The following is a 12,639-nucleotide window of genomic DNA, read 5'->3' on the forward strand; positions in this document are numbered from 1 at the left end:
CCATTGACGCTATTCTGATCTCCTGATGCCTCCAGGTTAACAGGTCCTGCCCGGTCCTGTGGCTCCTCAGACCCCCAGCAGGCTGTGTGTGGGCATCACCAGAGGTGTCAGTCAAAGGCAACATGAATTCCTAATATTTGGGGGTTCTTCTGACTTCACATTATCGATACTCTCCTCCTCACTTATTATTATCTATTTTATTGGATTAAAAAACAAAGCACAGATGACTTGGCATTCCCCCTATTTTGCTGAAGCACCACTGGGGAGACCGCGGAGGGAAACACCTGCTGACCTGGTTTTGAAAAGCACTGACATGGAATATCCTCTCCCTCTTTTGTTGTGCGATGTGCGTAGTTCAAGTATCATTGGCCAGGAAAAACCCTGAAGTTTTCAGTTCTTCACACCCATTTAGTTAAGTCATTAGCAGCCTCTTTCCTAAACTACAAGCTGTGGCAAGTGATACAGAGCTCAGCCACCACCACAGTGAAACCTCCGCCCACGTGGGGTTCTCTCCCTGGTTCTGGTCCTGGCGATGCGGTCACCATGGCCGTGAATCACGGGAGGGGAGGATGGGCGCTCTCTCTGTCCTCTAACCTCTCTTCCATTCTCTGATTCTAGAATTTCTAAATCTGGGATTTCCTTGGGGCGGGATGGAGGTGGGGGGAGATGAGGAGTTGCCTGATACAACCCAGCGAGGCGATTTTTTTATTTCCTCTTTCAAACACATCAGGAAAAGTTCAGGCTCAGTGAGCTCTCATCTGATCATCATTTCCTGAACAATGGGGTACATATTCGGAACTAAATCATCCAGTTTCTCCCGATGGAGACACGACATGGACAAAGTAGACTCTGTAGAAGCAAACACTTCCTTTCTCCTCCTTTTTAGATTAAGAGGTCACAGCTGTAGGTCATAAAGTGACAATTAATAATCAAAATATCATTACATACTGGCTAATAAGTCTAGTGTTTGCTAAATGGTCTCTGTTTCTGTTACACGGAAATCTGCTTTTGTAGGGGGTTGGGGGGAGTACAGCTCAGTGAGAGTGGGTACTTAGCATACATGAGGTCCTGGATTCAATCCCACGGACCCCCACTAAAAACAGTAAATAAAGAAGAAAAAAACTAATTACCTCCTCCCCCAAAATTTAAAAAAAATTTTTAAAAGATTAAACAAAAAGAGAGATTTACATTTGGGGGATAAACCCCAAGAAAGTATATCTGTTTTCAGGGAAAAAAAAAATCCTTAGAACTAATGTCAGAAAAATAGATACATGCTAGTTTTCTGCTTGTGCCCTGAGGCCACTGTTGAAGGAGCACCCAGTTTATAAAGGAAGATAAATAATACGTTAGAAATGTTGCCTTCCAGGAGCTTGTCACGTGATGTTTTCCCAGGTCTGCTTCTAAATACCAGAGTCCAGAAAGTATGAAAGGTGGCACTTGGCAAAACCAAACATTAATTTCCCTCTTCCTCATCAGCCACTTTACTTTCAGACCTTTGGAGTGCAGCGGTCAAGGTTATTTTTGTCTGACAATGACATATGGAAAAGCAACTTCTGTAGGTTTCTCGTCAAAATCCACTCTCTGATCACTTGAAGGAGATGTAAAAGAGGTCTCTTTTTCATCACACACACACACACACAAACACATACACACACAATCAATACCTTAAACTACCAAACTCCCAAATATGACAATGGATTGAGGGTGTTTCTACACTGGAGAATGATATGACCCTCGTAAGTCAGTCAATGCTCTACAAAAGAAATATAAAACAGAAAAACATAAAAGTTCTCTAGTAAATTCAAGGCAGTTTTAATGGTCATATATATAAGTGCCAGGATTTAAGTGTTAGATTCTCTGACACTTCGTGAGTCTCTGTTCCTTCTAATTCAGAAAACTTTGCACGAGAAACTCCACTTGATCCCAACTGCTCCGTTTGATAGTTTAAAAACAAATCTTTAAAATGCATTCCGGCAATCTAAATGAATTAGCCTTAAATATTTATCCAACATGGTCAGGGAAGAATGATTACACTAGACGTCATACTACCTACAGCTTATCACGAAAAATGGGCTTCAGGCAGGACAGTACCTGGAAAACACATCTGCATCTATTTGGAAGCATTTTGATAACTGAATGGATTTTCCATCAGGTAAACAAAGAGACTCTTATCTTTGGAGAATCAAAGTAAATTGTACTGATAGAGGATAACTAGAATTTTTTAAAAAGCCAGTCTACAAGGACCTTAATTCCAAACAAAGCAAAAGTGTAAAAACAAACAAAAGACAGAAGCTCGATGTGGCTATTCCGTGCTGAAATGGAATGTGCCGACAGTCATGTTTACAACCGTGGAAAGGCACAGTCTCCACTGTTTTCCTTGTCTTGTGACTAAGGTCACAGAAAAATAATTGTTAGAAGATTCAGATATTTACTATTTAAGCTCTTTAAGCTGCCTTACTATTGGTGGAGAACAAGTTACTTATTTTAAGTAACAACTTAATTTAAAATGTATTTTTTGACATCGAAATCATTATACCTCTGAGCTCTTCCACACTTATCACTTTTTAAACTTGTGTAAGACCAGTAAATACAATTTTTAGACAAACCTGTCTAGAGTAATTAAACATTTAGGACATTATGGCATGGTTCAAATCTAGATTTCAAAATGTCCTCATTTTATAATGCTCTGCCAGAGGTCTTCACCTTAATTGACACCCAGACAGAGGGTTAAATTGTATCAGGGAACTAGCAAAGAACAGATGTGTGAATAGCCCTGGGATATATAGGTGACTTCAAGGAAACCTGATGTCATGTTGTGAAATAATAATAATAATAATTAATAACAACAATTTGCAAGAAACATCTTCTAAGGTAAGGTAAGGGGACCACGGTGAGCTATCAGGTTGTCTTCTTAAAGTCTCCCGCTGGGTACCACCAAAGTCATCCTGACCAGATCCTGCTGGGGGAGGCTCTAAAAGCTGAAAAAGCTATCAACTCTTTTCCTATGGATGGATTCCTGGATGGGATGAGAGTTCAAAGAGGTACACAGGGCGTGTCCTGCTCCTGTCCCTCCCCCGGGGACAGTGACTGGGTTCATCTCTGCAGCAGCCAGCGAGAGCTTCTCCCCTGGTCCTCACTCGGAAGGCAGCTGGCAGCGTCGCTGTGAAAGGCTGTGCCAGATTTAGAGATCGCTGGGGAAGAGCACAGAGCGATGCTTGGCAGTGATGCAGTTTAGAGGAAGCTCGCAGGAGAGAGCTGTGCTGTTTGAAACGGGCTGTTTACTTGGCTGCAGACCCCAGATCATCCCCTTTTAAGAGCACAGCTTCCCCTGCAGTTTGTCTTCTTGACTTCCCAATTCCAGGGGGCAATTTTAAGCCAGGAAAAGAAAGTTACATTCTTGTACTTTATTTGAGATTGTTAGCTTGGGAGGGGATGAGTTTCTTAAATGTTCTGTGGTTTTTTTTCCTGAATCTAATGTCTACTATTGTTTCTATGGATTCATATTTGAACAAATGGCTTTTAAGTCATATTCTATTTCATATAATTTCACCATTAAGTGAATGCATAAGATTTTTCTCTATTTCAAGGGTATTATACCCACCAACATGAGCACTGTGATGACTACACATTATTAAAATAACACTTGACTTCTCTGATAGTAAAGGAAATAAACAAAAACGGTTTGTCATTTACTATATATTGCAGGAAAACTAGAGACTTTGGTCCCAAATTTTCAGTCCTAATGACTTTCTACTGAAATTCTCTAACACCAAAAGGATCTTAATCTCAAACTGTTGTAGATCTTTCTGTTTTTGTATCAGCTTGAGGGGAGTGTGTGTGTCACACAAACTACCCTAAGCAACATTTCATATACGAGTTCTGGGGCATTTCTTCCCCAGGCAGATGGGAAAAGAAGGGAAGGGAAGTTATACCCCAGACACACCTCCACCCGCGCCTTCACGGACTTTCCATCTTAGCCTCATGCCATCCACTTTGAGGCAGAAAATAAAAACTTTATTCATGACCTCTTATTTCTTGTATTTGTTTTAAATCTTTATTCCAGACATAGTCAACAACCAGTTTAATAACGTGGCAAGCCGGGACCCTGGGGTCTGAAAGGAGAGGGCAGTGAGATTTGCCTGTCCACGCAGCCAGGTACTCAGAAGAATTTTGAGTTAACCGCAAGCCACAGCTGGATGCTACCTGGCAGACATGCCCGAGTTTGCCAATCTCAACCATGAACTCTCTGTGTCTTAACGTGTTCACTGATGCCATTTTACGAATCTGATTTCAAGATCTTGTTAAGCTCTGAAGCCTCTATATAGAGTTGGAGAACCATGTGTGCAGATGAAGATGGATAGAAATGCTCATGACATCATCACAATTATGCTCAAATCAGGAAAGCTTAATCTGGAAAGAGGTAAGATTCATATTTTCCTGCCTAAGAAATGGGATAACTATGGTGGGGTGAAGGGTGGCTGGGGGTTCCTGGGAAAAAGTCTGTAGGACTGTGAGCATCTGGTCCTTGCTTGCATCCTGTCCCCACTCCTATTTAAAGTGCTTCCCACTCTCTGCTCCGATTAAAATCCAGCTTTATGGTGGTACCCTAAGCCTTTTTCTCTCATTTCCAGACCCAAATTCTGTTTTATTAAAAACAAAGCAAACAAAACATCTTAAATGTATTTCTTTCAGGAGCTTCAGTTCAGCATGACAAAAATAAAGCTCCTAGCCAGCCACCATCCTCTCCCTTTGTTTCTTGTCCATACACAACTTCCCTCCGAGCAAGTGGGAAAGTTAGTACCAGAACCCTGACCCTCCCCACCCCGGGCCCCTCACTCACTCTCTCAAATCTGTTCTTCATGACACACTCACAATGGCCTTTCACCAAAGCCACTGCATACCCCAAGGAGAACGCTCTAAGACATCACTTAATGTTGTGCCCTCAAAGGTCATCAGCAGTGTCTTTCTCTTGATGCTACAGCCACAGCCATTGAAAAAAAAATCCCTCCTGTGGCCAAGAACAAGTCACTCACTTTATGCCTCCATGTGCCCCACACAGGCTCAGAGGAGAATCAACTCTCTACGACTCACTGCAGGCTTTTTTCCCCAGGAAGCCGTACACCCAGTATCCTCTCTCCATCTTCCCCTACTTGAAACTTTCACTTTCTTCTTCCTCCACCCTAAGCAGGACCCCGTTAAGTTCTGACATCTCCCATCACCCCCTCCCTCCTCTTCAAAGACTCCGGAAGTCCCTGCCCTCCCTCCTAGGGGACCGAACAATGTACCTTCCATCCTAATGAGTCCGACCTCATTTCCCTATAAATCAAGCTGGGAGAGTCATACAACTCTCCATCTGAACTTTATTATATGCGATATGACCTCTTTTCAAATGGCTGTCTAGTTATTTCCCCACTAGTGGCTTCATTTACTTTTTTAATAGTTTATTTGGGGGAGAATATTGGCTTTAGACTAGATAGCTAAAGATGCCTGTCTGCTTCGGATAGTCCCTGTCACGTGCTTGTAAATAATTTTGTATTATGTGTATTTTTATGGAAATAATAAGATGAAATGGGAAATTGACAGAAAAAAAAGATGGAAGGGGCACGGGAGAAGGAGAGAGAGAAAGAAAAACCCGTTCATGTTTATTTTAAGCATTTTGCTGCAAAATCGCTTCCCAGGTTTGGATGAAGCTTCGGGGACCTCATCTGGTGTAGCCTGGACCTCCTGCCAGTGCCGGGGAAAGAGAAAAGAGGAGCTTGGCCCTACCGCTCAGGCTACCAGCAGCCCCGGGATCCTCACATACCGCTACAACAAAATGATCCATTTAAGCACTTTCCATTTTTTTCCTTCCTTTTAGTGAAAAGGTTTTTACTGCAGCTTATTTTGCACTGCGGTCGTGTTATTTTCCCCCTCTGACACCAAGCTGTACGATTGTCTTAGAGCCAGGCACAGCCAGAGACAGGAGAGATGAGAAGAATGTTCAGGCACCAAGAAAGCGGTTTCCTAGCAACGGGAACTATTTCAAAGCTTTCATAACTCTTGGGTAGTTTGAATTTCCATGGCAATGCGGAGAATAGTAAATAGTGGATATGTCCTTCTGTGCTTAATGCAAATGAATCCTAATCAAGAAACGATGGATAAATGAAGAAAGCATCTCTATTTGTTCAATTAGATTCCATCTTACTAGGTATGACACCTATTAGCTTTCCAGATCCAGGTTTGTTGCCGAAAGTGATGCGTTGTGATCAGTCAGGTGGTTTGATTTTTTTTTGTCCTTTTAATTCTTACTCTCCCTTGGTGTTTTCTCTTTTGTCAGCAGCCTCTGCTGAAGCAATTCAGAGGAGAAAGGTGCTTCACAAGAAGAAACTGGACTTCCAAGAATATAGATTTTATGAAATTTAAATAGTAAGATGTCTGCTCTGGAGGTCACAACACATTGCTGTGCAAATAATCAATTTGCTTTAAAAAAAAAAAAGTGGAATGTAATTGAGTTGAGATGGTACCAGAGTGATCTTTTCTTCTCTCCCTCCTGACTTGAAATAATTTTGGTTTTAAAATTCGACCCACCGAAAGCAAAGACACTTTTAAAATAAATTAAGCCCTATTTAAAAAGCCAATTATAGTATTTAATTTTTTTTTTCCTTCTTAAACTGCAAGGTTCTTTCCCTCCCTCAATACACCCACCTTCTTCACAGGAAGGCTGCAAAAGTAAACAAGGATAAAGCCTTTTGAATTCATGTTGGATGAATCCCTAAAGACTAAAACCAACCAAATGATGTTAGCGTGTATCAAAAGTACATAGGAATAGAAATATGTTTATGTGTATCCAGTCTCTCCCTGAATTGAAGAAAATGTTTCTTCCATTGCTTATACACTTGGAAGAAAGAAAAAGTCCCTGCAAATTATCTTGAGTCACTTGGAAGAAAATATTTAAAAGTGAAAAAAACAGTGGAGATAAAACTGTATTCCCAGGATCGCCTATGGAATTTTCAAGCAGATTAATAGATCTGAGTCACTGCCCAGTATTTTACAGGGAGCTATTCAGTCCATTCTCTTCGGTGTATTTTTATGAAATGTCTGTTTGCAGGAGACACCAAGGAGATGGAAAGATGATTTAACTCTCCTGGACTACGGCCAGTGTTAGGGCAGCATGATCACACGTAATATTAGACAGACTCATTGTTACTGCCAGGCAATACACATTCAGAAGGGCAAAAAGAACTATGACATCCCCCCTCAGTGAGGCATCCTTATGATGTAGTCTCTGAAATTTGCAAAATTTAAATAAGATTCTTGGGGTTTTCAGTAACAGTTTCCCCTGAGGAATTCTGAAACAGACTTGCCTGTAACTGAAATCGGCTCTGTGTATTTACAGCAATGTTGCACAGTATTTTTAAGGGTCAACGCTAAAATACTGGATATTCAATTTTCCATTTCAGTGTTGGAATGAGAGTCATGACACTCTGCTATTAATTTATCGGCTATAAAAGTATTCGATTTGAACTAATCATTGAGAAAAACAACAATTAACAGGGCCAATATCCACATTCTCATTCTCCATTAATACAGAAGATACACATTTACAGACATCTATTTTAACAGAAGTATTTATTATATGATTTAATTTAATTACCTTCAAATCATGTTTTCAGTAATTATTAGCCCAATTAGCAAGAATGGAAAAGTTCTGATGAAATTGAATTTTCGTGCCAAATAATTTTCTTCATGTAAGCAGCACAAATTTATTAATAAACCATGAAAATATCTGTCACTTTAAAACCTGAACATTTTGATCATAGCCTAAGGCTTTCTCGAAAGCTTATTTCTGAAGAAAAAGAGAGGCTTTATTTAGAGATGGGACACTTTTCTCCTTTTTAACACCTAAAAGACACATATCTTCTTAAAACTGCACGTAGATATATCATGCACCTTGTTTAAAACCCACACTGTTTATCCTTAATTGTCAATCAAAAATGCATCGTGTCTACTCACTTCAAACAATTTTGTTATGTAAACATATTAGACATAATATTAGTACAGAAGACTCACAAGATAGTTATGGTTGGAGACGAACACAGCCCTAAATTATTCAATTTCTTTTTAACTTGTATTCAACTTTGGTTTATAAAAAATTCGACACTTGAAAGATTTCTAATGCTGATAATCTGGGTCGAAAATCGTGATGTCTTGGGAACTGTGAGCGAAATCAGATTTTTAAAATGATGAAACACCCTCTTCCCCTTACAGTGTGAAGTCAATCTTCTTTGGCTTTCCATCATATGATCAGAACACATGTGTGAGTTTATGACATCTGCATCACACTTCAGCAGCTCAGAAATACTGTCCTCCTCATCTGGTGAATGAGGTAAAAATCTCTGGCTGCCTTCATACATCACTGGAAAAGCTCTGTGATGCATACTCACATGTGTCTTTTTGCAATGTGCACATCGTCATAATAAGGTCCTCAAACAAGCAAGATAATGTGAAATGACAGTGGAGGCCATTTTCTTAAAATTACTAGCTTGGCACCGTGTCACTGCGTGTTTTAGTCACCACCCATCTCCAGAGTACATGCTAAAATGATTCATCAACCTTGTAAACACTTTGTCAGTGCTTGCAAGCACTCAGAATAATTTTTGCACTGGTGGGAAAACAATATTTTATCCCTAAGAGACTCAAGTCTGAACTCTGTCACTGATCTGGATGGATCTGGTGCAGGTGAATGTCTCAGCTCCTGAAGGAGTGATTTCTTTACCTCGCTGCTGCCAATAAACCTCACCAGGACCTGGAGAAATGCGATGATGACAGACCCACAGTTCTTAGGGACAATTACTGCCCATCAATGCTCCACTCTGTCCATTTTTTTTTTTTTGCATTTTCTGAGCATAATCAGCCATAGCAAAAGCCTTAACCACACCTTAGTGTAGAGACAAAAGAACTGCTCCTTAATCATCAGCATTTCTATCCAAAACAAAATTAGCTAAGTATGAGACATGGGGTTAGGTTATATGTAGATGCATGAGTTAGGGGACGGGTGGAAGGAACAGCACTGTATTACTTTTACAGACACCCGCTCACCCTCTCCTCTGCACCTGTGACCCCATCATAGTCCTTCTTGCATCCACTGTCCCTGGTTCCTGACACCCCTGCCTGTGGTTCTCCTTGCATCATCCCATCTGCTTAACCTGTCACTTTCAGCGTCCCAAGAAGGCCCGCCTGAACATTGCCTTAAAATCTCCCTTTAGCTTTGACTCCTAAGCGATCATCTTTAGAGGAGACCAGCTTTAATCTGAAGATCAAGGTATGAAAAAAAAAATCGCATTTGTTAACATGGAAAATATTCTTCTAAGTCTGTCTCTTTTCTCTCTCAAGAAGGCTCTCTCTCACCTCTCTCCGAAGAATGCAGTGGACCATGACTATCACGAAACCTTGCAATGAATCAAACACGGCAAAAAGGATTTGAAACAATATGGAGCGTTTGTCTGTCATGGCCAGAACCGCAGACATCCACGTCAGAGCCAGAAGGGGCAACACCACACAGGAGCTCCAAAGAGATGCCCTGTTGGGAGACAGAGAAGGTCACATGACGTACCACACATACATCCCCAGCAATGACCAAACCCCTACTCAACCAAGCATTCTTGTCCATGGCCCCGAGACCATCAACTCAGAAACCACAAAGCAGATAACATTCGATAGTTTTAGTTACTTTTTTTTTTATAGACCAACCCACCATAATTATAAAGGCAGTTGCAAATTATAAATATTTAAATATACTCTTAGTGCTAATATTAGCAAACACTTTTTTTTTTCCATTATAGCATTTTCTCACATGCACTGTAAAAGATTGGTAACAAGAAGATGTAAATGATTGGGACTAACATGGCGTTACTGGCGGTGGTGGCTGACAGAGCTGTTGTTGAAACTACTCCACACTTGGCACATTTGAGCGTCAAACCGCTATGAGGCTCACTCATCTGACTGCAAACAAACAGAACACCCACAAAAAGAACAAAATATTGAATTGTCACCAAAAAAAAAAGTTGCTGCTGCAAGTTAGCTTTCAAATAAGATTTCATGCAGAAAAGTGTAGTTATCAAAAGAAGAACGCTCTCGGTCATCCTACAGGTGCATTTACACTACACATTATTTTTGTAACATTTACCTCTTGATACGGGCCTTTGTTACATGCGAAGCACATTTCCATCACTTACACCATAAATGGCCCTTGTGTCTACAGATCAAAGTTGTCCAATACACTGAGTTAAACATAAGCATATGTTTTGTGTAGACATACAGTGGAAACCCTTTATTCAGACCTTTGATCATCAAGCAGGTTAAGGACTCCTAGCTTCAAAGATTTTCATCATCATTTACAGAAGGCACATAATATCAATTAAAACCCTCTGAAATGTAAACATGTATCTCAGAAGTCCAATATAAGAAGATAGGTATTTTAGGTCATTAGTCATTTGTGGAAGATGTAGCCTTTAACTCAACAAATTCATATTTTGAAATTTCTTATAGCATCAGTGTACTCTCTGTACTTTAGGATGATCTGAATATAGGGGCTGATGAAATTTGATGAAATATTAGTTGATAATAAAAAGGTTGAGAGTTTTTGGCTTTCATAAAACACATTTAACATAGCCATTAAGCTCAAAATATTCTGAACATTTTGTCATAGACCCCAACATAATAGCATTTAAATGGTCTATTGAACGCTACAGGATTTTGCAAGTAAATTGAGATTCGATCTGCTACTATCACATAGAAGCAAAGTCCTACTACATAGGAAACACTTTACATACATTTTGCTTTAGAAAAAAGACCTTTGAAAATAACTGGTTTATGAGAACATAATCCTCTTAGGAAAAATCAAAAAGAAATTATTTAAATCACATCTCAAAACACTTTGAAATAATTGTGTGGTGTCTTTCTCTTGTCCATCCCCATGTGATGGACATAAGTTTGCCTGAGGTTTTTTTAAAAAAAAAAATTGTAGTGGACCAAGTGTAAAATAAAAATGGTAAAACAGAGAAAGTCATAAGGGACTTATTATTCAGAATGTCTGGTTTCTTTCAAAGAAGTCCACTCACTGGTGAATAACACTTGGATGAGATAATAAATCCGAAAGCTATTAAGTAAGTGGATTGACTACTAGACCTCAGGAGGAAAATCAAAGCTTTCAGAGTTAGATGTGGGGGTGGGGAATAGAATTCTAAATCATTCACTTTACCGATTCAACCCAGAGGCATGTGTGCTAGCCATACGTGTCTAGACTTTTCCGAATAATAACTAATCACAGTCTATCCTGTTTGGTTCATGCGTGCCTCAATGGACATGCCAGTGTGTTTGAAACTACTCCCAGAAGACTTGAGTAGACCAGTGTTCTCCACAATACAGAGTTCAAAATAGTAGATAAGAAAGTTCCGTTGCAGAAAAAAAAGAGAAAATGAAGTATTTTATTTGAGATTTTCTAAATAGACACATCATTTTATCTTGTTTTCATTCTTTCCAATTATCATTTTATGTAAGATGTGTTGACACTTGCAATAAATTGCCCCCTGGGTAAACATATTTTATATATCAGAAAAAGTTAATATAGTCTGAGTGTTATAAAACTAGTCAAACTATTGTTTCATTTATTAAACATTCATTCAATCATTCCTTTATAAATATTTATTGAGCATAAACTATATGCTTGGCAGTTTATAGTAATTTGATGATCGAAAGAAGAAAGGAAACAAAGAAGTAGAAAAAAATGGGAGGAGGAACATCTTGATACCATATTTGATTCTAAATAATAACATTTCAAAAGAAATGCTTGCTATATAGGTATATTCAAACAACCCAAAATGGTCAATATTTACAATTAAGAAGATCAATTGTTCTGTTAATCAATTAGCTTCCTTCCCAGTGTTTCTTTGGTAATTTTGATTCTTTGTTCTTCACTGAACTCTTTCTTTATATAGTCCTCACTGCTTCTCTGTGAACTAAAAATTAGCTGCAAATACTCACATCTTCCAAAAAAAATTCATTCACTCCCACTTTGAAATAGAGACAAAGTTTCACCTAGACACACTTAAAGCTAAAATGGCATTTTATATTATAGAAAAAAATTAAAAACCAATAGTCATTAATTTGTTAATAGTTCTCATCTGCTTTGGACAGTGACCAGCATTCTGCTTTCATAACATATATTTACATTCTTTCTGTCTCTCAAGCTGTGGCCTTTGAACCGGAAAAAAACCTGTTTGACTCAGTTTTCCCAGTAAAACAGATTTAAATTCTAACAGTGTTTTTAGAAATAGAGGTTGTAAAATTAGTATGTAGATAGAAATGGATAATTTCTAAACTCATAATATGACAATGTTGTCATTTCTCCTTAGCCTGTGTTATCTCTTACAAAGAGCTAAGTGAATCAAACTGGATATTACCTATAAAATAACCAAACGAGAAAAAAATACTGACTGAACTTAATAAATCCTTGGCATTACATGCATTCTGATAATCTCATCTGTCTTTCCTGAGCTCGGTGCTGTGAACGGTGGACTCATGGAGGCCCGACTGACAGAAGCTCAGGGTCCTTTGCAAACAACCCGTCCAGCTTGGCTTCTTCAATTAACCCATCATAAC

The 12,639-nt window shown here is 39.2% G+C and overlaps 1 protein-coding gene and 1 long non-coding RNA gene across 2 annotated transcripts in view; one reads left to right on the top strand and one right to left on the bottom strand.

The window, feature by feature from the left end:
* The window catches only part of ADGRB3 (adhesion G protein-coupled receptor B3), a 684,888-nt gene that overhangs the window by 33,605 nt on the left and 638,644 nt on the right, over positions 1 to 12,639 (bottom strand). The window contains exons 25-26 of the mRNA XM_072965499.1: positions 9,883 to 9,981; positions 9,388 to 9,559 (exon numbers count right to left, since the gene is read on the bottom strand). Coding sequence (XP_072821600.1) covers positions 9,388 to 9,559; positions 9,883 to 9,981 — 271 coding nt within the window. The remainder of the gene's footprint in view (positions 1 to 9,387; positions 9,560 to 9,882; positions 9,982 to 12,639) is intronic.
* Positions 5,935 to 6,617, top strand: LOC140697634 (uncharacterized). Its single transcript, XR_012074782.1, has 2 exons — positions 5,935 to 6,187; positions 6,317 to 6,617. It is a non-coding gene; the product is annotated as an uncharacterized lncRNA (long non-coding RNA).

The sequence above is a fragment of the Vicugna pacos genome, chromosome 8 (genome assembly GCF_048564905.1).
Source record: "Vicugna pacos chromosome 8, VicPac4, whole genome shotgun sequence".
Taxonomy (NCBI): domain Eukaryota; kingdom Metazoa; phylum Chordata; class Mammalia; order Artiodactyla; family Camelidae; genus Vicugna; species Vicugna pacos.